General features: G+C 44.8%; 1 protein-coding gene across 2 annotated transcripts in view; it reads right to left on the reverse strand.

The window, feature by feature from the left end:
• The window catches only part of CSMD2 (CUB and Sushi multiple domains 2), a 629,134-nt gene that overhangs the window by 216,656 nt on the left and 389,843 nt on the right, over nt 1–22,635 (reverse strand). For both annotated transcript variants that reach the window (XM_057744228.1, XM_057744218.1), the window contains exons 14-15: nt 14,745–15,071; nt 10,584–10,778 (exon numbers count right to left, since the gene is read on the reverse strand). In XM_057744228.1, coding sequence (XP_057600211.1) covers nt 10,584–10,778; nt 14,745–15,071 — 522 coding nt within the window. The remainder of the gene's footprint in view (nt 1–10,583; nt 10,779–14,744; nt 15,072–22,635) is intronic.

The raw sequence follows: 22,635 nt of genomic DNA on the forward strand, positions 1-22,635 counted from the left end.
AGCCTGTGATTGTGAAAGTGAGGGTCTAGACGGAAGTCCCCTTGGCCTGGGCTCCTGAGGGACCCTGACGAGCAGAGCCCCCGCTACCCAGGTGACACACGCAGCCTGAGCAATCTGTGTGAGGGCCAAACTCCCGCTTTTAAGCCACTGAGACTCTGAGGTTGTTTGTTAGTACAAACGAGCCTCCCTCCCCGAGACGGATGATGAGGACATCGATCACCACCAGCTCCAAAGCCGCGGCCACTGTCACCACCATGGCCACGGACTCAGAGCCTGCTCCTGTCACATGCTGAGCTTCACACGTCTATCACGTTTGCTCTTCACAAAACACAAACCCTGTGAGAAGGGTGCTTTTATTTTCTCCACTTTACAGCTAAGAAAGTGGAGGCTTATGGAGGTTAAGTAACCAGCCCTTGCTAACTAGGGTTAGCGAGTGGTAGACCTTGGATTCAGACCTAGGAAGACAGCATAAATCCAGAGATCTTACCCTAAGCGGCCTCCCAGTTTTAAAAGAAACCTTGCTTCCTTTGGACCCCCTTACTGTGGTGCTACCAGATGCCCAGAATGCGCTGAACAAGACCGGAAAAGAAAGGGGATGAGGAGCTACCAACACTCCTATCTCTGCAAAGTTGTGCAAATTTTCCCAAGTTATCAGTCTCAAAAAATATAGCCAAATGTATCACACATTTCCTCTCTCAATTCTATAACCTTCCTGAAAATATCTAAAATAATTGTCAAGCATTCTTAATAGTAAATTATATTAGTACGTTTAACAAAGAAGATAAAATAATAATGATGACGTTAATAGCAGACAGCTCATACTGATGACTTACAATGCTAACTACTTTACACGTAGTATTCTTTAAAATGTTTTTTTTAAATTGTGGTAAAAGTCCCGTAGTATAAGACGTATTATGTTAGCCATATTTAACTGTACAGTTCAGTGGCACTAAGTGCATCCACACTGCTGTGCAGCTCTCGCCATCGTCCGCCTCCCTGATTTTTCATCTTCCTAAACTGAAACTCTGTCCCCATTAAACACTAACTCCTCATTTCCCCCACCCCCTGCACCCCCAGCCCCTGGCATCCACCAATGTACTCTCTGACTCTATGAATTTGACTATTCTAGGTACCTTGTATAAGTCGAATCAAACAGTATTTGTCTGCACCCAATGTATATTGTAATGCATTTTTAAGGTTAACTTAATATGTGTCCTGCAAACAGATCGTACCTTCTTTTTTTCCCCCTGTGCTATACAGTAGGCCCTCACCAGCCATCTACTTCATACATAGTACTGTACATACATCAATCCCAATCTCCCAATCCATCCCACCCAATCCATCCCATGTGTTATCTCATTTAAATGTACACAGCATTTATGAAGTTATCCCCATTTTACAGAGGAGAAAACTAAGGCTAAGTAGGCTGAGAGACTAGATCAAGAGCTGATAAAGTTAGAGCAGAGATTTAACCTCGAGACCTGTCTCCAAATCCCCCTGCAGCATATAATGGCATGACAACCACAGCTGACAGGTATAGCTCACTGGTACTGAGTTTACTATGTGTTGGGCTTGACGTGGATTAGCCTTGTGACAACTGTAACACTACAAGGTAGATAACTATTATTCTGATTTTATAGGTGGGGATTATTAACCCATTTTCAGTAAGTTGAGGCTTGGAGAAACTGAGAAACTACCTAGCACCTCTATCAAACACTGAAAGCATAAGTTGCCTATAGGTATTGTTATTTCCTGGGTAACCCATTTTCAAAACCCATCCACCCATGTCACTGAAACTACTCATACTTTGCTCTCCTTTTCCAACGGACTTGTGAGACCTTGGAGGTGGGGAGGCACGTGCCTGCTGCAACATATCTGGGTCCCCAGGCAGGTACCGAGCCTCAGAAGAGGGTGGGGACTCTCTCTTGGCTCCCATTCAGCACAGGCCCACCTCTTTGGTTGCTGGACTGTGGTGTCCTCCCCCACTCGGCAGGAAGCCATAGATCACAGCGTCACTGCTGCCTGAGAAGGCTACTCTCCATTCAGTCACATACATCAACAAAGCCCTCTCTAAACTCTCTAGAGGGGGAAACTCGGATCTTTCCTTTGGTGGTCACCATTTTGTTTTCTTTCTCTGCCATATTGATTTATCACCTTGGCTGGTTCCTGTCTTCTCTGTTCAGGTGATTGGCAAACAATCTCTCCATTCATTCAGTCTTTCCCACTCTCTAGCTCGTCTTCATATCCCAGGGTGGCAGTTGCCAGGCAGAGAGAAGGAGGGGAGGATTCCTAAGTGCAGTGTCTCTTTAACACTTGTGGCGATGCTCCACCTCTCTCTTACTAAAAAAATAAATACAAATCAAACCTACACTGGGAAATTATTTCTCATCCATCAGGTAGGGAAAATGCAAAAAATCTGATGACACGTGAAGCTGTGGCAACACAGGAATTCTAGCACTTTGCTGCTGGGCATGCAAAAAGGCACAACCCCTATGCAGGAAAACTTGGTGGCATCCAGCAAAACTTATAGGCATTTACTCTCTCACCCAGCAACTCTCCTTCTAGAACTCTATCTCAAAGATACACTGGCAAAAATATGAAAAGACATATATACGTACCAGGCTATATAAGGCAGCACTATTTATAACAGCCAAAGAGTGGAAATAGCCAGAATGTTCAGCAGTAGGGAGCTGACTGAATGAATTGGGGTAATCAACAGCATGGACTATTTATGCAGCTATAAAACGAGAATAAGGAGTGTTCTATATAATGTCATGGAGGGGTCCCCAGAATATTTTATGAAGTGAATAAAAGCAGGATACAGTGGTACAAGCAAGGACACAGTATGATTCCATTTACCTAAGAAAAGGGTGGGAGATGCACACATATTTACTCATATTAACAATCAATGAAAGGACAAACCCCAAATGCAAAAGGTTATCTACGGACAGAGGGAGGGGCCCGTGTACAGAGGACAGGGGGAGAAGCTAGATTTTCTCTGAATACACCTTCTTCTAGAAGTTTAGCTTTGGAACTATGTAAATAGTTTACATAATGAAAAAAGGTTTAAATTTGACAAGCAACTTCTCAAAACTTAAAAGCGGTGTAAAATAAATCAATATAATACTGTATCAGTTGGTAGCATACTCTCTCGTGAAGAAACTAGCTAAAGAGATTTGAAAACACGGTAATTTGATAGTCCATCCCTGGTAGGATGTAGAGACAAGAAGAATTGAAAGGAAAAACACAAAAATGATTTTCAATAATTATACTGTTGTTGGTAGTGCTGGTATTACAGTTTGAGACTCCTGAGTGTGTATTAGGGGAAGGGAAATTATGTTGGTGTTGAGAACTGGGGTTACCAGCAAAAGTGAAGGAAGATATAGATATGACATCAAGGAAGCTCAATGAAAAAGAAAAAGGGTTCTTACATTGAAATGAAATGAACCCATGGTGCATTTTACCTTTTAAAAAATATTTCTTAGCTCTGTTCACTGAAAAGTCTTAGAAACAAGGACCTACGCAGTAGTAATAAGCACCGCCAGTGCCCAGATTCTGAATATCATTTCCCACTAAAAGGAACTAAGACACCTTGGAGAAACAGCTGATTTTAGGTCAGGGACAGGAAATGTACAAGATGAGGTTGGGCCAATTCCAAAAGGCTTCCGCCAGCCAATGGGACAATTTGAGTGTCGACTAGAGTAATAACTGCAGTGGATTTAAATGCATAAAATACTTTTAAATCCTTTGGATTGTAATGATATTATAAAAAGGTTCAACTTTGGAAGACATTAGAGTCAACCCATTGATATGAAAACTGGCAAATAAAGGAAAATAATTATTTCTCCTGTCTTTCCTTTATGAGCTATACCTCAGGGTAACCAAATAGTTGATGAAGGCAAGTTTTCTGTAAGTATTCCAGTTTAGAAAAGAAGAGATAGAATGTTACCATTTTGTAATCACTAGGCTATGATCGCTGATGGGTTCCTCACACCACCCAAAGAGAAACAACTAGACAGTCCATGCCTCTCATGGAGGCCAACAGCCCTGCCTATAAAACATTCTGGCCAAAACCCAGAAACGGAATCTGATGAGGCATCCAGATCTTACTGCCAATTAAAGGAAATATAAGAGAAAGAGGCTCACATTAAACAACCTCCTGGGGACGTAATCGCCAAACCTGAGACTGCAGGAGACTCCTCAGGATAAACAACCTGGCTTCCTCAACAAAAATATTGCAAGAGGGTGTGTAGACACCTACAGATTAGAAAGGACTTGAGACATATCAGCCCCACTAGGGTTCTGACATTTAAGAAAAATACTACAAAAGAAAGGATTAGGTAGATAATCACGGAAACTTGATTGTATTAAGTAATTATTTTCATAATTTTAAGAAGTATAGTGGTTCTGCTTTAAAGAGTTCTTTTCATCTGTTAGAGATGCACACCAAAATGTTGTGCATGAAATATGACACCTGAAATTTGGTTCACAATAATCCCAGAGCAGCATAATGGTGGGAGATACTGGTAATTCCAGGGGTATGAATGGAATGAAATAGGCCATGAGTGTATGATTGTGGAAGCTGGGTGATGAGCACATGGGGCTTTGCTATACTATTCTCTCTGTTTGAAATTTACCATTAAAAATGTTAGGGTGAAAAGAAGGATACACACGCACAGGCACACACAAGGAAAAGACAATAAAAAAAAAGAGGAGAGAGTCTTGCCTTGAATAGGGAGAACTCAGCAACAAGACAAAAGAGGGACCCGGTGCCTTATTCCAGTGCCTGGTGCAGAGTAGGTGCTCAATAAATACTTTGTGGAAGGAATGAAATACTGCGCTCTGTCCCCCCCCAGATTCACAGATTGAAGCCTTAACTCTCACGTGACTGGCTTTGGCGATGGGCCTTTAAGGATATAACGACGGAGAAATGAGGTCATCAGGGTGGGCCCTAATCCAAAAGGACCGGTGTCCTTATAAGAAGAAGAGACATCAGGAGTGCACGTACACAGAAAAAGGCCGTGTGAGGACACAGCAAGAAGAGGCCATCTGCTAGCTGAGGAGAGAGGTGTCAGGAGAAAGCATCCCACTGGCTCCTCTGTCTTGGACCTCCAGCATCCAGAACCACGAGGAAATGCATTTCTGTTGTTTACATCACCCAGTTTGTGGTACATTATTTTGGCAGCACGAGACAGCTAATGCGCTGGGCTTCTGATGGGGGTGCTGATGTGCCCTGCGAGGGAGGGGCCACCTCTCCTGACCTCGGCTGCTACAGTTGTATGAGGCAGGGGCAGCGGAGGGTGGTGATGGAGTACAGTGATTCCAGGAACTCGTGCACCCTAATTGGTGTTTCCTTTGCTTCTCTTGTCTGTTCACCCTCAAAGCAAACTTTAAGGTGGGTACTAGTGTTAGCCTCATTTCCTAGTTGAGGAAATAGTCACGGAGGGCTTAGGTGACTGGTCCAGAAACACACAGCAGGGAAGCGGCAGAGCCAGGATTTAAACCCGGGCAGTCTGGCTCCAGAGCCTGCATTTCTAACCACTATGGGTGGATGTGGGAATGCCCCCCCGACCCCGACCACTGCCCTCAAAGGGGTCTCAGTGTGAATGTCTAGAAGCAGTGGAAGCCTTTTCCTTGACTCCCTCCAGCCCTGCCTCCCCACTACCTCACCCCGCACCCCCGTATCCCTCACCACCCATCCTCCATCATTCTGTGGTAGAACAAAAGGAGAATGAACTTTGGAGTCAGAGAGACCGCATTTGGTGGTTAAAAGGGATCATTCTGGTATCAGAATATCTGGATTTGAATTCTGACTTCCTCATTACCTTAGCTGTGTCATCTTGGGCAAGTCACTTAACCACTCTGTGAAGTTCACAGTTTGCTCATCTGTGAAGTGAGGATCATAACAGGACTGCTCCCATAGGGTTGCCACGAGGAGATAACAGAAGAATGTATGTAAAGCACTTGGCCTAGTATTTCGCACATAGTAGGAGCTCAATTATTACTAGCTGGGTGATCTCAGGCAAGTCAATTCACTTTGCTGGTCTGCAGATTTCTCATGCATAGAGCATAATAATCTTTCTCACAAGAGTGACAAGAAGATTAAATGAAATAATGTTAGAAACTCAGTAACCACCCTTCTTCCTTAGACACCTAAATGAACTACCACCATCACTTAGATTCCTCTTGTGGGAGTAGGGAGAACTGACTTTTCCTTTTTTTTTTGGCTGCACTGGGTCTTTGTTGCTGTGCACGGACTTTCTTTAGTTGTGGCGAGCAGGGGCTTCTCTTGTTGCAGAGCACGGGCTCTAAGTGCAAGGGCTTTAGTAGTTGCAGTGCGTGGGTTCAGTAGTTGTGGCACACGGGCTTAGTTGCTCTGTGGCATGTGGGATCTTCCCGGCCCAGGGATCGAACCCGTGTCCCCTGCATTGGCAGGCGGATTCTTAACCACTGTGCCACCAGGGAAGCCACTGACCTTTCTTTTTTATAAGACTTTTTAAAAATTATAAATGTAACACATTTATTTTAGATACAGAGAGAAAAAAAGTGTGGATGTGTCTACATCAAACTGTTATGCCATTTTTCTTGGGGGAGCGGGATTGGGAAATAATATTTCCACTTTAAATTTACTGCACTTGTGTATTGTTTAAATTTTTTACAACCACCAAGTATTACTTTAAATTGAAAATACATACTCACTGTAGATAACTTATCTCCTTTCTCCCCATGTACTTCTTCTAAGTGGCATATTTTTTTAAACTCAGTTTGAGAGTCTTTGTCTTCTAATAGGGAGTTTAATTACATTTATTATCATAACTGATATGTTTGTCTTACTGTTGTCATTTTGTTTTATGCTGTCAATTTCTGATGCTTCCATGTGGTGTCCTGTTTTCTTTGTCTTTTGTGATAGGCAATATGTTTCCTTTTGTTTTAATTTTCTGCTGGGATATGCTTTTCATCCTATTTGTGGATGTTTTTAAGTCTTTTACAAACATGTTTGAAAGTATATTCTCTCTAGTGATATTATTCAAGAAAAATACAGTAACAGGGTACCCAAGAGCCTGGGTTTGGATTCTGGTTCTCTCACTTACAAGCTGGGAGGACCCTGGGTAAGTGACTTAGCTTCTCTGTGCTTTAATGGGACAATAACAACACCTACTTCCTAGACTGGTGCATGGCTGAAATGAGGTGATGCCTGTAAAACACCTGCCATAGTGATGTATGATTAGTGAGTTCTTCCTTAAAAGAGACAAGAAAGAGATGAATGTGAAGGAGAGAACCAGGCCTTCCTTTGTAGCTGCTCCACTACTTGGAAGTCTTTCTTAGGAATTTCTGATTTTAAACATATGGATCCCTTATGTTCTCAGCCTATAGATCAGGGGTCAGCAAACTACAGCCCGGGGCAAAATCCAACCCATTCATTTCTGTTTTGTCAAAGCTGTTTTCACATAACGCTGGCAGAGTTGAGCTGAGACCTTAGGGCTCTCAAAGCTGAAAACACTTCCTAGCTGGCCCTTTAAGAAAAAGTTTGCCGACTTCTGCTTTAGATCAGCCAGATGATCATTCTTCTTTCTAAATTTAGGAGAAGAAGCCATTTTCTCCCTTGTCCTATTATAGCCTCTCGAAAGCTAAGAGGCTCTTAGCATATATTAAAAGATTTTTTAAAAGACCGTTAGCTTCCGCATTTAATTGTCCACAAGGTGGGGATACTTAATCAAAAACAAAACTAGAAAAAATGGAAAGACAAAGATGCTGATTACAAAGCAGGGTTCGTCCAAGGCTTGACACAGGAGGAAAAGGGGCCAAGGAGGGGCCAGATTCCAAGGGCATCTTACCCTGTCTGCTCTATGGTTTCAAGTCCAGAACTGGTGGTGTCCGGCTCTCACTCTGGCCCTCTGATCGGCTGCTCCCCAGGTCCCCGAAAACCAGGTTGGCATCAAATGCCCATCATTCTAGGAAGACGGAGCAGACTCTCCCTTGTGCCAAGTCAGCGTCTCTCCAACAGGCTGCCCACTGTCCCCCAGCCTAAGTGTTTCCCCCTCCAGGGACAGAATGAACGAGACAGCTCTGATTTCAAAATTAAGCCTCTCCCTATGAAACAGTGAACCACTTTAAGGTCCATTAATGAAGGTCGTGTTCTCTTGCGCATTCACTCAGGGTCTGGAGTCGTTCATTGTACCGGCAGGACTATGGTCGAAGAGCACCTGATTCAGGAGGGTGGACGGTGGGGAGGAGGATTCTGTAGTTATCAAGTCCTGATGCCTCTCAGGGGTCAACTCCACTGGGACTGAGCCCCAGCAGGCTCAGGGGCACTGGGGCCTGGGCTTCTGTCCCGGGAGTCCTATAGTCTTGGTGGGGAGATAGGACCGAGCCCCGTGGAACTGGTAAAGAAAAATGTAGTCACAGTGAGACCAAGTACCGGCTAGAGTGGTCCGGTGGTGGCCCACAGAACAAGAGAACCAGGAGAAAGGGGAGATCAGGTGAGCAGGAGACAGCAGGGAGGATGTCCTGGACCAGATGGACCACGAGGAAAACCAGAGAAGTCGGAGGAGGTTGACGAGCATGAGGGAGAATGAGGGGCCCAGCCTGAAGGAAAGGTGAGGCCATGGACCGACAAGCCCCCAGATGCTGGGCTCTGCCTCCCCGCAGAACAACCCATCAGACACATATGGGTATCCCCCTGCTGCCGACGAGGAAGTTACCCAACCCATCGGGGCCACAGCTGTCCGGGGGCAGAGACAGGAGTTTCATGTTTCCCTGACACCAAGCCTTATGCTGCTTCCAAAAGTGCTCACTCCACAGGGTAAAAATGGCAGAAGATGTAGGGGGGGGCAGGAAGATGCCTGTTTGTGTCACGACTGGGGCAGGCGTCTGGAAGGATGAACCCCCCGCTTGATCCCCTGACGTAGACCTATACGCATCTGATGGGCCCGGTGAAGAAATGGCTAAAATCAGGTGACAATCACGCTCACAGCCAGCACCGACGGAGCGCTGCCCCTCTGCCAGGCGTTGCTCCCAGAGCCGTGCCCGCTCACCACCACCCCGCGAGGCGGCTCCCATGATTCACTGCACTTTACAGGTGGGACAGCCGAGGCAGAGAAGTCAAGTCACTTGCCCCGGGAGACGCGGCGGGTAAGTTTTAGGGAGGAGACGAAAGGCAGTCTGGTGAGGGTCAGGGCTCTGGAGGCCATTAGGGAGGCTCTCACCTAGTTAACATGTCATTCATTCATTCATTCATTCATCCAGGGATTCATCAACCAGTACTGACTGAGCATCTAGCAGGCGTCAAACAATATGCTGGCGGTGGGGAAACGAGGCCAAGGAAGGTCCCCTAACCTCACAGAGCTTACAAACCAGTGAGAGCGCAGCTAACACTTATGCTAGGAACTCACCGCTGCCAGGAACTGCCTTTTACATGCGCGTCTTATTATCTCCCCACTTTTTTTTCAGCTGAAAAGAACAGCAAGCTCAGAGGGAAAAGGCAACTTGCCATGACTCCAGCCCAGGTTCCTCTGACTCGACGGCCCTCTTTGAGGCCAGACCCTCTGCCACGGGCCCTGTGCTCTCGGTGGTCTCCCCTCCCCCCTCCCCCCGCCTGTCAACTCTGGGGCAGTGGTCCCTCGAAGCCACGCCCCCCTCTTTGCTCTCCTGTTCCTCCCCTTGGCTGGCTGGGGTGCTCAGATGTGGGTCTGGGGACGGCGTATGGAGAGGTCCCTCAGGTCTCCACGCTCTGTCCATCACGTGAGATGAGAGAAAGACACTTTCTGGCTCCCAGAAGAAGGGAACCACAGCCCCTGTCTCCTGGGACACCGTCACTGCCTTCCAGGGGCCATGGGAGGCTCACTTTCCATCCACTATTCACAAGTATTTACCGAGGGCCTGTTGTGTGCCAAGCATTGTGCTTGGTGCACACGTGTGACATAATTCCTGCCCTCAAGAAGCTTAATTTGTGTTTTCTGTGCCTGCAGTTGGGTGGACCAGATGGCTGGTCTCTGAAATGGAGTCAAAACCTGCCCGCGTGGCAAGGCAGGACTGAGGAGACACCATAACAACCCTCCTGCTAGCTTTGAGCTGTGTTTTTTCTGGCTGGTCTGCCCCTAGTCTCCTGGAGATTGACTGCAAGGATATCAAGGCAGCAGTGAACAAGGGCACCAAGGTCAAGCCTGGGAGATGTCCCAGGGAACTGGGGGAAATAAGCACGTGGAGAAGGCAAGAGTGGCAGGCAGCTTGAAAGACACGCAGACTCACAGTGCTGCCAACACTGCTTCGGGCTGATGGGGCTCCCCTGGGCGGGAGCTGGGAACAGGGCTCCTAATGGCCGTGGTGTTGAGAGCATTCCCAGATGAAAGAAGAGGTGTTTTTGATGCCTGACAGTCTAGAACCAGCTTTTCTCCAGTTTAAGCTCTGGTTAAAGTTCAAATTTCTGTGCCATGTGGTTCTATCAGACCCCGGCCATTCCAGCGTGAGGGCGAGAGGGTGGTCCCGGGTCCTAGGAGAAGAGGACCACCGGGGTTCGGGCCACTCGGTCCCCCTCCTCAGCCTCTCCGGCTGACAGCCCTGACCCCGACCCGGCAGACACACACCTTCACACCGCAGCACGGCGCTGTTCCAGACCACGCTGCCCTCCTTCAGGATGCAGGTGATGGTCTCTGAGCCCTGAGTCCCGAGGAAGCCTTCGTCGCAGAGGAAGGAGATGGAGCTTCCCAGCTGCAGGCTGTCCCCAAACCGTTTGCCGTTTACTGGAACGCCCGGGTCTGGACACTCATTGTGTCGGAAGGCTGTGTAGATGAGGGTCAAGGATGTGATTAGATAGAGCTGCTGTGCAGATGGACCCCCAAAGAAAATAAGCGTCATGATGATGGTCAACCCTAGACCTCCCCCACTATCCCAAGAGCCTGGCATGCGGGGTGGGGGGGGAGCTGCATACCCTAGAACCACGCTGGGCATAAAGCAGGTGCTTGCCAAACGTGATCTCCTGCCTTCCTGAGCACCTCATCCAACTTCATTCGAAAGCACATTTATAGATCAGGCAGGGGGCTGTTTCACCTGTTGGCTCACTTCCATCAAATAATGACTGTGTGAAGTAGGTATTATCACCCCACTTTGCAAATAAGGAAACTGAGGTTCAACATGTTTAAGGAGCAGATCTATGCCCTCAATATCATATCCGTTACATGAGTCCCTAACTTCAGACAGTTATGGGATCACTTACGTTGCAGGCGATCTGGACTCTAAATTCTGTGACACTAATAGACACCAAGCACCATAAAGTAGGTGCCTTAGAATTAACCCTGTCTGAAGCCATTCCCTTCATTGCCTCGCCCCTTGTCAGGCTGCCTCTCACTCTGCCCGGGCAATTGATAACACAGTGGGGGGTGGGGGTGGGGAGGAAAGAGTCAGAACACTTGCAGGCTTAATCGAGTTCCGCCTCTTACGAGTTACACGGTTCTGGGCACCTTGTGTAATCTTGCTGAGCCTCTGTTTCCTGACCTATAAAATGGAGATCATACTTCCCTGGCCGTGTCATTCTGAGTTGGGAATAACATGAAGGTTGATTTGAATTTGCCAGTGGAGAATGCTTGGTACAGCACCTGACAGGTGGTGAGTGCTCTCTGAGTCTGAGTTCCCTCCCCTCTTCCTGTTCCCCAGACTTCCTCCATCAGGGGTGCCCAGTTCTCACACTGTCCCTGAGGCCATGTGCCATTTGCATCCCTGCTGTCTTAAGGAGGGTGGCTTTCCAGTGGAAAACAGACCCACGGCTGCCTGGGCACGGGTTACTTTAAGGAGCTCAATGTATAGGTCTCTGAGATTCCCTAGTGACTGAAACACTTGCACAGTCAGAAACAGAAGCAGCCCCAGAGGCTGTCAGATCATCTTGCTGGAGGCAAACCTGGCCATCCTTCCTACCGAAGCTGGGCTGTGGGAGCATCTGACACGGAGATGATTGGGGATGATCCCTGCAGAGCCCTGATGGAGTCCCTGACCCACTTCCATCTGAAATGCAATCTTAAGTCAGCTCAGGCTTCAGTCTCCCAACCTTCCTTCATTAGGAACTATGACCATGAGCTTGCCCTCACATTTAGAAACATGCGGTGGGAGGAAAAGTGATGTTTGGGGCCCAGAAGTCCAGGTGTTTGTCTATTCAAAACCCTACCAGTCACAGACACACACAGACACACACACACACACACACACACACACACACACACACACACACACGTACGTATACACACGGCGCAGCGATATGGAGCTATTTCCAATGTCTTGGAGCAAACACTCTAAGTCAAGGATTTAAATACTGCCCAGGTCTACACACGTACCTTTTCAATCTCAGATTCCTGGCAGGTGAAAGGGGGTCGGATCCTAGCTTAGGAAGCTTCTGTTGTGGGGCTGGCAGCGATGCCCACAGGGTGTGGACACAGTAGGTGCTCAGTAAACAGCAGCTACTCTCATCATTTTCCAAAATACTCCACATGGAAGAAGGATTCGGTTTCCTCTAAGGAGCTCTGGATCCCTGAGCCTTGTTACAGGGCCATCTTGAGGGGAAGCCCCAGTGCTCTCTAGCTGTGGAGAGAGCTATCTGGGTCAGGGCGGGGGGTGCGGGCTCCCTGACACTGGGCAAATTCAAGCTCTGCTCAGACCATCACCAGCTGGGACGTGACCAAGGAGGTGCACATCCCGTGGCGGAGACGACACTAGCTCCCAAACACTTGCTCGTGGACTGTGGTTTCCCTGGCTGCGTCAGAATCACCTCAGAAGCCTGTAAAAAATGTAGATTCTAGGGCCTCACCCCTTAGAGATTTTGATCCAGCAGGTCTAGGACAGGGCCCAGATTTTTAAAAGTTATTTCTACCTATCCATCCAACTCGATCTGTATAAATGCATAGAAACTGATCTGATGTCTGTGATACTGTTCACCAAATGTTGGTAAGGATCACCTCCGGGTGGGGGGACCTGGGGTGGAGGCCAGCATTTCTTCCTTGACCTGCCCCTGTCTTTTGACTACTGACATACTGGGTGTGCATCATATTTACAGCGGTGGGAGGGATCTTCGAGAGGAAGGCTGGGTGACAGCTCGATCCTCAGGTTGGGTTTGCTGCTTTCTGCCTCCTCCTCCCGAGGACTCAGCACTCGCTCCTTTCCTGGAAAGTGGGAACCTGCTAGGATTTGGTTTTCCTCGGAGACTGTGAGTATCTGTTTTTTCCCCAGGTCCTCCATCGGTGTATGCACACCTGCTTTGAACCTGCAGAGTCCTTGGCCCCCCTGATCCCGGATAAGCGGGCTTCCCTGGGACAACTCTTTTACCCTTCTTCCTCCCCCTCCCACCCGGGGGAAGAAGGATCATTTAGCCATTCTCGGATCTTTCCATTCAGTAACCATTTACTAATCCTTACCACATATCAGACTGCCCTGGGCAGAGGGGATAGAAAGGTACGGAATACACACCCACATCTTTCCAGAGCTCGCGATCTCATGGGAAAGTAGGAATGAGGGTAGATAATCTAAAAGCCAGTGGTGCAGCGCTAGACTGGGAAGATTAGGGAAGACAGAACTGGGCTCTGCTTCCTCCTGGCCGTAGATGAGGGGAAGAGGTGTGCCCTGGAGGAGGCCTCCCTGGGAAGATGGACGGTTTCAATCAAGCCCAGTGTCCTGAAGAAGGCGTAGAGGGAAACATCAGGGAAGGGCTTTAGTTTGGGTGGTCCCTTGGAGTCCAGGTCTCCAATGACCTCCATGTGGCACTTGTTGCCTTCAGTTCAACTAGACCCCGGGGACAGGTGGGACAAGGAAGCATGACCTCTTTGCCAAGGTGGGAGGGGGACTGGGTGGAGATCAGCTCTACCAGAAAGTGCCAGAGAGAGCAGCTCTGGGTGTGCGCTGTGTGCATGGGGCGGGGCTTGAATTGGAGACTTGCATTTCACAAGCGGCCTCCGGGAAAGGATGTGGTTAATTGCTCAGGTGGACCCAGCTTCAGTCCCATCTGACGATTTGCCATTGGCCAAGTTCGCCGGGTCTGTGGCTGCTTCTGCCCTTATCAGCCCCTCTTGCCACCTTTGGCGGCTTGCTGTTTCTGGCCTCCAAGCTTCTGCCCCTACCCCTACCCTCACTACAACCCCCTGAGACACAGAAACGACAATAATCACCCCTGAGCTTCAGTTTGCTTCCAGAGAAGGGGCCCAGGGTTAAAACTGGAGGTGACAACTTTGGGACTCTGGCCCTGAGAGGAGCCATGAGGAAATGCCCCAAGACTTGGCTCTAATGAGCCTCAGAGCCAAACAGCAACACTGCTGTAGACTTTGTCTCTGATTTGACTGTGGGAGTGGGAACTGGCAAAGAAAAGCCTGAGCAGCCCCGCGGGGAATACGTGAAGTCGGCAGTGAGGAGGCGTCCAAGGACTTGGAGGAGCACATCAAAGAGGCGTCAGTAACTAGGAGAGGATGGCGCAGGCTTGCTCTCCCTTGGGCCCTTCCTGGTTCCAGCTGGCCTTCTAGGAGGGGGAGGGTGTGAGGCCCCAGGCTCCTTTCACATTAGATGGCACGTCTATAGGAAACAGATGCTCAAAAGCGAGTGATGCCACAGAAAAGAGCACTTTCTGCTTTTCCTGTCATGCTGGAGCCCCACGCCTGGCTCCGCAGCCCTGCAGGGTCCTTGGAACTGGCCCACCCACATCAACACTCCTCCACGGAAGCCCCCTGCACTGGACATCTTCAAAGGGATGGTCAGATGGGGACACAGGGCAGACTCACTGGTAAAGGTGATGTTGAAGCCCCTCTTCCCCGTGGAGTGGTCAGTCTGGAACTCAAGACGGGCCACGTGGCCGCTGCTTGTGATGGAGGAGGGGAGCTGGTTTCCCGAGAAGGTGCCCAGGACTGGGGCTTCGGCTGTGGCCCCATCTTTGATGACCAGGAAATCAAACTGCGGCTCCACATCGATGTCATTGAAGGCCAGGTGGATGCGGCTCTCAGGCCGGGCGAGGATGAGCCAGACGCAGTGCAGGTGGTTGCCGTAGTCCTCTGGGTAGTTGGGCGACAGGACGACCCCAGAGGGGCTGGTGAAGTTGAAGAAGCAGGAAACTGCAAGAGAAGAGCCGTGGAGGTCAGTGAGCATCCCTGGTATCGTGCCTGGGCCACTGAGGGCTGGAGGGGGAGCATTTCCTTAGTCTAAGAACAATAGAGAGAAACAGTGACACGAGGGTCGGGCTTGACTGGCTGGGCTCTGAGCTCTAGGTGGGAGACATGCTGGGTTCCATGCCACGCGTGGTGCTGGGAAGGGTCCCTCTGGCATCCTGCAGACAAGGCGGAGCTGGTCTTCTCCTGGCCCTTCCCCCTTCTGGTGAGCCCACCCCAGGCAGGGTCGGCATGCTCTCTGTCCCTAGCATTGGGGGAAAAAACCACCATTCAAGCTTAAGTGTAGTTCCAATGCCTGGCTCCTCTTAGCTGGTGGTGATCCCTTGGGTGGTAATCAGGGTGGAGATACTCCAAGTCCATTTCTGTCCTTTAAACATTTTTAGTGGGGAAATGATAGATGTGCCTCTAGGGAGTCCGGCGACCTCGAAGCTACAAAACTATGCTAAGAGGTGCGGGATAGGCACCATCTTTCAGAGCCCAAAGCTTTGGAAGAAACTGGGGGAGAGAGATGACAGAACCTTATCCTGAGGCCCTGCCCACTTTCCAAGCATTGACTCTTCTGAAAATCGTTATTTTAAACCCTTTTTATGCCAGTAACTAACAGACCCTAGAACAAGGCAGAGGCAAAGGAAAGTGCTATAAATGGAAACACAAACAAACACGAAACCAAAATTAAAAAGGAAAATAATAGAATGAAAAACATTGCACCAAATATGCCAAAGGGCAACTATCCATATGGAATTAGAGCTTTTATAATTGTGTAAGAACATCACCAACATGAGCAAAGAGTATGCTCAGAGGATCCGTGTGAGAGAAAACAGAATTAACATGAAGACACATTCCATTTCACTAGAAAAGAAAATAAAAATTAGCAACTCATATTGTTGAGGCTTCATGGAGACTCATGTGTTTATTGCCAGTTGCACAGTAAAGCTAATAGAATCCTTTCGGAAGGGAGTGTATGCATTCGTATCAACAGCCACAAAATTATTCAAATATCCTGACTCCATAATCTCTAGGAATGAATTCAAAAGAAAAAGAGCCACATGGACAAAGATGTTTACAGTGACATAATTTTATTACAGAGGAAAAAATGTGAATAACCTACATGTCAGCCCAATAATGTGAGGTAAATGATAGCCTTTAATGTGGTGCAGTTTGGATGCAATCATTAAAGTGACAAATATGAGCCTGTAGAAGGAAGAACGTTAAACATTTTAAAGTAAAACAGTACATCATAAAATTATACGCATACTTTGGATTATGGCTATTAAATATTTACTTATATACGGGGAAAGACTGCACATGAGCCCCCAAATAAAAATTGTATTAGTGTAAAAGGTTTGGGGGTGATGTTTTTTCAAAATGATAGCAATATTTAATTTTTCTGACTGCAAAAATGACATAGGCTCATTGAAACATTTTTTAATATATGAAAGTGTAAAGAAGGTAAAAACTAATATGGACAAACATTTAAGGGCCTTTGTAACATTTATAGTGATGTTTGGTATTAATAATATCTAAGTTAAAGTAAGTATAATATTTGACTTAATTATAATGAAGCTAAGGTGAAAAATAATAATAAAATCATGTTTGCAAAAGAAAAAAAAATGCACAAAACAAAGGGATTAGTAATTCCTTCTTTTGAGTGCCTCCTTCCTCTCCTTGACTCTACCCACCTTCCCCTTTTCTGCATTAGGTATTACTTTCCCAACCTGCTACTCAAAGCCCTCCCATCAAATTCAGCAAAGTGAACCTGGTCCCTAGGACACATTCAGTCTCATCCCTATAATCTCTGCATTTTATAAGTATAGAGAATTTGAGCCAAGGGGAGAGAAGGACATGAAAAAACTTTTAGGCAACACAAGATATAGTTAATAGTAATTATCATTATATATTATTGGGGGTTTATTAAGTACAAGCATTGTTCTAAGCACTGTCATCAATTACTCCATTCAATTGTCACAATACCAGTATGAGGTAGGTACTGTTATTAACCCCATTTAAAGAGGAAGATACTGTGGCACGGAGATTAAGTAGCTTGCCAGGGCTGCATGGCCAGTAGATGGTAGCAGCAAATTCAAATCCACCTGACTCCAGGGGCCAAGCCCTTTGCCACCTGACAACACTGTCTCCCAGTATGAGAACAGTATTGCTCACTAAATCTAACAGTGGAGTCCTTGGGGGTGTTCTTAGAATTTGCTAAAGATCCATCGGTTGACCCCAAGTATTATATCAGCCCTGAACTGGAGGCTGGAGGCTGGACACAGATGCCCCCCCATAGCTATCCCATCTATAGCTTTGTGGTAGTCCAACTGGGAGCACAATACAAATAATGAGGAATCCGAAACCAACAAAGCCCCACTGCCTTGAAGACAGAAGGGGAAAAACCACCCGGCCTGAATACCAGAAGGACAACATCAAGCAGGTCCAAAGACAAAGAAAAGCCATGTCAGGGGCACTGAAAGCATGAGAACATATGGATTTGCTGCAGAGAATTTCATTAACATCACCTGAGTCCCCACCTCCCCACTCCATCACTGTATCGCATTGTTTCTTCATACCCTTTATCCAGAGTTGCCATGCTGTGAAGCTCCAGGGGTACCATTTGGAGCAGCTATGTATGGTAACTCTACCTATCACACTTTAAAATCATCTTGTTTTCTGGTTTGTTTATGGTCTGTTCCTTCTTCTCCCCAACACACACACACATACTCCATGAGGGCATAAATCTTGTCTGTTGGATTCCTCTGAATCCCTATGGCTCCCACAATGCCTGGCACATTGTCAGTGCTCAATCAATATTTGCCGACTGAATCAATGAGTATTTAATCGTTGATACCATCCGAAAAGATGACGACATGAGTACGCACCTCACAACCCCATCCCGTTCCAAGCCCCGACCAAAAGAACTGACCAAAGTCTGTAAAAAGGGGTGGATACCTGTGTCGGCTTGAAACAAGGGAAAAATACTATGCCTTGATTTTCAATGCATTTCTCTTAGACATAGTACAGGTCTGTCTCTAAATAATTTAGAGTAGAAAAAAAGTATGATCCAGCCAAATTGTTAAACAGCAGAGACAACAGAAACTGCTTCTGATATCAAAGACCTCAAAAAATATATTATCCACACAGCACTAAAAAAATACTTGAAGATGTTTTCTCCACAACCAAGAGATGAATCAAAATGCAGAACTCAAGTATGGGAAAGCTATGGTTAATAAAAAATGAAAAAAAGATTGGCGATAAGCAAATAAACCATATAGTAAAGAATCTAAATAATTGCTATAAACATAGTAAACATAGTTAGAAAACAGAATGCAAGTGTAACAAATATTTGTTGGAAGAGAAGATAAAAGATATCACTCCTGCCCAAACTCCAGGGTAAAATATTGCAGATTATTCTGATGTAAAGTATAAAGTTGAAGTAAGGAGATATGCTAATTTCCTCATTTTGCAAGAAATTCAGTTATATAGTTTCTGTGGTTAATTAGAGAAATATAGGTTAGAGCGGATCTTTAAAGATGTTAAGTGTAATTAGTAATAGACTATAAAGTAGCTTATCTTCAAAATTACCAAAGGGGAAAAAGCAAAGCAGTCAATTTCACAAAAAAAGTGGAATTCAAAGGAAACAACAAGGAATCATAAAGAGGGGAAATGTAAAGTAAGATGCTAAAAAAGGGGGGAAAGACAAAACATCATTTATGATAATAAATGTTTACAGGTTAATCTATCTTAGAAAAATGTAACCCTCATTTTGGGAAAAGACACACAATTTAAAGTGCCTCAGAATAGTCAAGAATAAGGAAATGGGCCAAGATAGCTCAGACTTCAGATTAGAAGAGTGTTATAATTTACCAATGCCCAGGCCCTAAAGATTCCTATATATTTGGTGGAGGGCACCCAGGGCATCACAGGTTCTACAAGCTCCCCAGGTGATCCTAATGTGCAGCCAGGGTTTGAGAGCTACTGGTGAAGGCAAATGCAAACCACAAAAAAAGGAGTTTTAATGCTAATACCGAACCCTTGAATGTTATAATATCAAAAACACCAGACTCTTGATGATTCTGTTTTTCAGGCCAAGAGTCCTCTGGACAGCTACCAAGAGACATTTCTTCTTGCACCTGGAAAGAGATGGAGCTGATAAACTAACACTAATAGAACAGAAATGTGGCCCTGTAAAACTCAGTCTTCTATCCCAATGTATAATTCAGACTTGTTGCAATGAGGGCAGGAAAAGGGAGTGTGCATTGTCCAACAAAGGTCTAATCTCTCTCGCTCTGGAAAATTACGTTTACATGTTACATTAGAATGTTTTGGTTGAAGAACAGATTTTCTTCTCAGTGTCCCAAATGAGGATAACAAAACTTATTGTGATAGGATCTCATCACTATCAATCATCCAAGTAAATGAGGGAAATGATGTGCCTTCTCCCTTTGGAAGCAGTTAGCAGGTTGTGCTCATGGATCTTGACCTTGGATAAGCTTGGTTCAGACTTTTGAAAAGTAATAAAGGTGGAAAACTCATTACCAAATGGATGCATTATTACTGTATATAATATTGGATTATTACTTAATAGGACCTTGAGTAAGAAATAAAAGTTTTGTTGAAAAACCCTCTTTTACTATCTTTTCCTTAGGTGTTGTCACTGCTAGTTTCAGTGCTTTCAAAATGATAATTCAATAGGGGCCTGATGGACAAAACAAAATCCAAAATCCAAAGATAATATTTGAAAAATGCATGATGTGCACATTCCAAAGTGAAGATATAACAGTTATGATACATTTGGCTCCAAAGTACTGAAGCAGACAAAATAAACTATTTTTAAAAACATAAGAGTTGGAGAAAAAAATATACTAATCTGAAGTCAAAAGTAAATAAAGATAAAGAAGATCTGTAAAATACTATGAGTGTGTACATGTTATATGAAACTCTGTAACCTTCAAAAAAGGAACACCACTTTCTTCACAAGTGCCAGTGGAATATTACAGAAATGGATTCTATACTGGGCTAAAATGAACTCTCCATAAACTCCTCCACAAAGCAAAAAATGTTGGGACACATTTTCTATTCACAGTGCAAATAAACTAGAAATTAATAATAAAAGAATAAAGAAAAATCCCTAATCACCTGAAAATTTATAAAACCCTTTCCTAAATAAGTTCTTGAGTTCAAAGAGCAAACAAAGGTTGTCAATACAGACTACTTATAATAATGATGATGATACTAAGCCAAAGCTGTATTTAAGGGAAAATTAATAGCCTTATTCATTATTAAATAAAAAAGAAGTGAAATGAGCATGTAAACTAAAAAAGTGACAAAGAATATCTAAACAAAATTAAGGAGAGAAGGCAGAATAAACCTAATGAAGATAAAAGCAGAAAAAAGTTAACTGAAGAGGCCAGTAAAAGAGAAACTTCTCATTGGTCTACTCAAGAAATAAAGAGAGAATATATACACATACATATTGAGAGGGGATAATAAAATTAAGGAGATAAACCAATTATAAAAGACTAGTGTATATAACATACTAATAAAATTGAAATAGTCACAAAATGGAGAATTTCCCAGGAAATTTTAAATTACAAAAATTGTGTGAAGAGAAAAACCTGAAGGGACTGGAAAATATTTAGGGAGTAGGTAGGTTTAGGGCCAGAGCTTTTAAATTTTAAACAAGCTATAGTAGCCATGCTATTTAATTAATCTTGATACAAATACTTCCATAAGACAGTATGTATGATACATATATTCACACTCACCTACTCACACATCGATACACCCACAGTGTAAAAAAAATCCTATATGTAAAGTGTTACCAAATCAAATTCAGCCCTAAAAAAAAAAAAAAAAAAAAACCAAACATGGCCTATATAATAAAATCAACAAAACTTTATTGATAGGCAGAAAAGAAAATTGAAAAATGAGAGGAAAACTTTTTTCCTGGATGACGAGTTCATATTGTTTTTAACAATCATCAAGTCATTGTATACATTTAATGTAATTCCAGGCCAAATTTAATGTAATTCCAGGCAAGACTCACACTGATTTTTTTTTCTGGACCTTAAAACAACTATAAGATTGATGTGTTGGAATAAACAGGTGAAAGTAGCTAACCTCTCCTTGAGAGAGACAAGGAATAATAGCATATGAGGTGCTAGCTGGCATTCCAAGACCTCATATAACTTAACCCATCAATCCTCACAGCAGCCCTCTGAGGGGGATAGCATTATCATCCCCATTTTACAGATGCAGTTGCTGAGACTGGGTGTTCAAGTAGCCTGCCCACAATCACAAGGCATGTAGGTGATGGGACTGGGATGTGAACCCAGTGAAGCTGATTCCAGAGCCCAGGCTCTCAACCACAATACCCATTTTCTTTCAGTGGCAGGGGGCTTGTCAATTCAGATATTAAAACATATTATAAAGCTGCAATAATAAAATCTGTATTATATCAGCTTCAAAGGAGAGATCAATGGAACCAAAAAAGAAAGTTCAGAAATGGATACAGACATCCAAAAATGTACTATATGATGAAGGAGTCTTTTTAAATTAGCAGAGTAAAGGTTGACTGATCAATAAGGGATGCTTGGACAAATGACTAACAAGTTGTGGAAAAATTAGATCCATATTTCACTCAGTATACCATAGAAGTACTAGAAGAAAATATAAGGAATATTTGTATAATCTCAGAGGTGGGAAAGGACTTTCTTAGCATTATACTAAGGTTAGAAATAATAAAGGAAAGAGTATTTTACGTTACAGAAATGAAAAAATTTTGGATTTCAAAAATCACCATAAAAGTTAAATAGTGAGGACCAAATGAAGAGGAAATAGTTGTAAGTTATTACAATTAAATATTTACTATGTTTAATGTATGAAGAGCTAAAATTCAATGTAAAGATTAACACTCAAAATAGAAATATGGGCTAAGGAAATTGAGAGGCAACTAACAAATGAATAAATAAAATTGGTCAATAAAGATTGGAAAAATTTACAATATTATTAGAAAACAAAAACTTCAAACAACAGGGCTATCAAGTTGGCAAAGAAAAAACAGACAGCATGAAACTTTGCAAAAGGATGGAGAAAAGCTGGCAGGGCAGATGGAGACAAAGCAGATGAAGGTAGGAGGTAAAACAAGAGAGTCATTTCCAGAAGGAGGGAAGGGCTATCTGTCTTGAAATAGAGTGGAGCATTTGTGTAAAACCCATTGGGTTTTAGCAACAGGAGGCTCATTGGTGACCTCGGTGAGAGCAGTTTCCAGGTGTGGAGGACACAGAGGTGAGAATGGATGGGGTGAGAAGGGACTGGGAAATGAGGAGTGTTCACAGAAAGGGAAGACATCCCATCAAAGGAGTCTGGATGTGAAGAAGAATATTCAACAATGGGCAGGATGTGGGAGGTGCAAAGAAAGAGTTTTACTTTTAAGAGAAGAGGGAACTGAGAAAATCTAAAAGTTGATGGGAAGGACATGGCAGAAGGGGAGAGGCTGAGACAGAAGAAAGAGGAT

This window comes from Hippopotamus amphibius, chromosome 1 (assembly GCF_030028045.1).
Source record: "Hippopotamus amphibius kiboko isolate mHipAmp2 chromosome 1, mHipAmp2.hap2, whole genome shotgun sequence".
NCBI lineage: Eukaryota > Metazoa > Chordata > Mammalia > Artiodactyla > Hippopotamidae > Hippopotamus > Hippopotamus amphibius.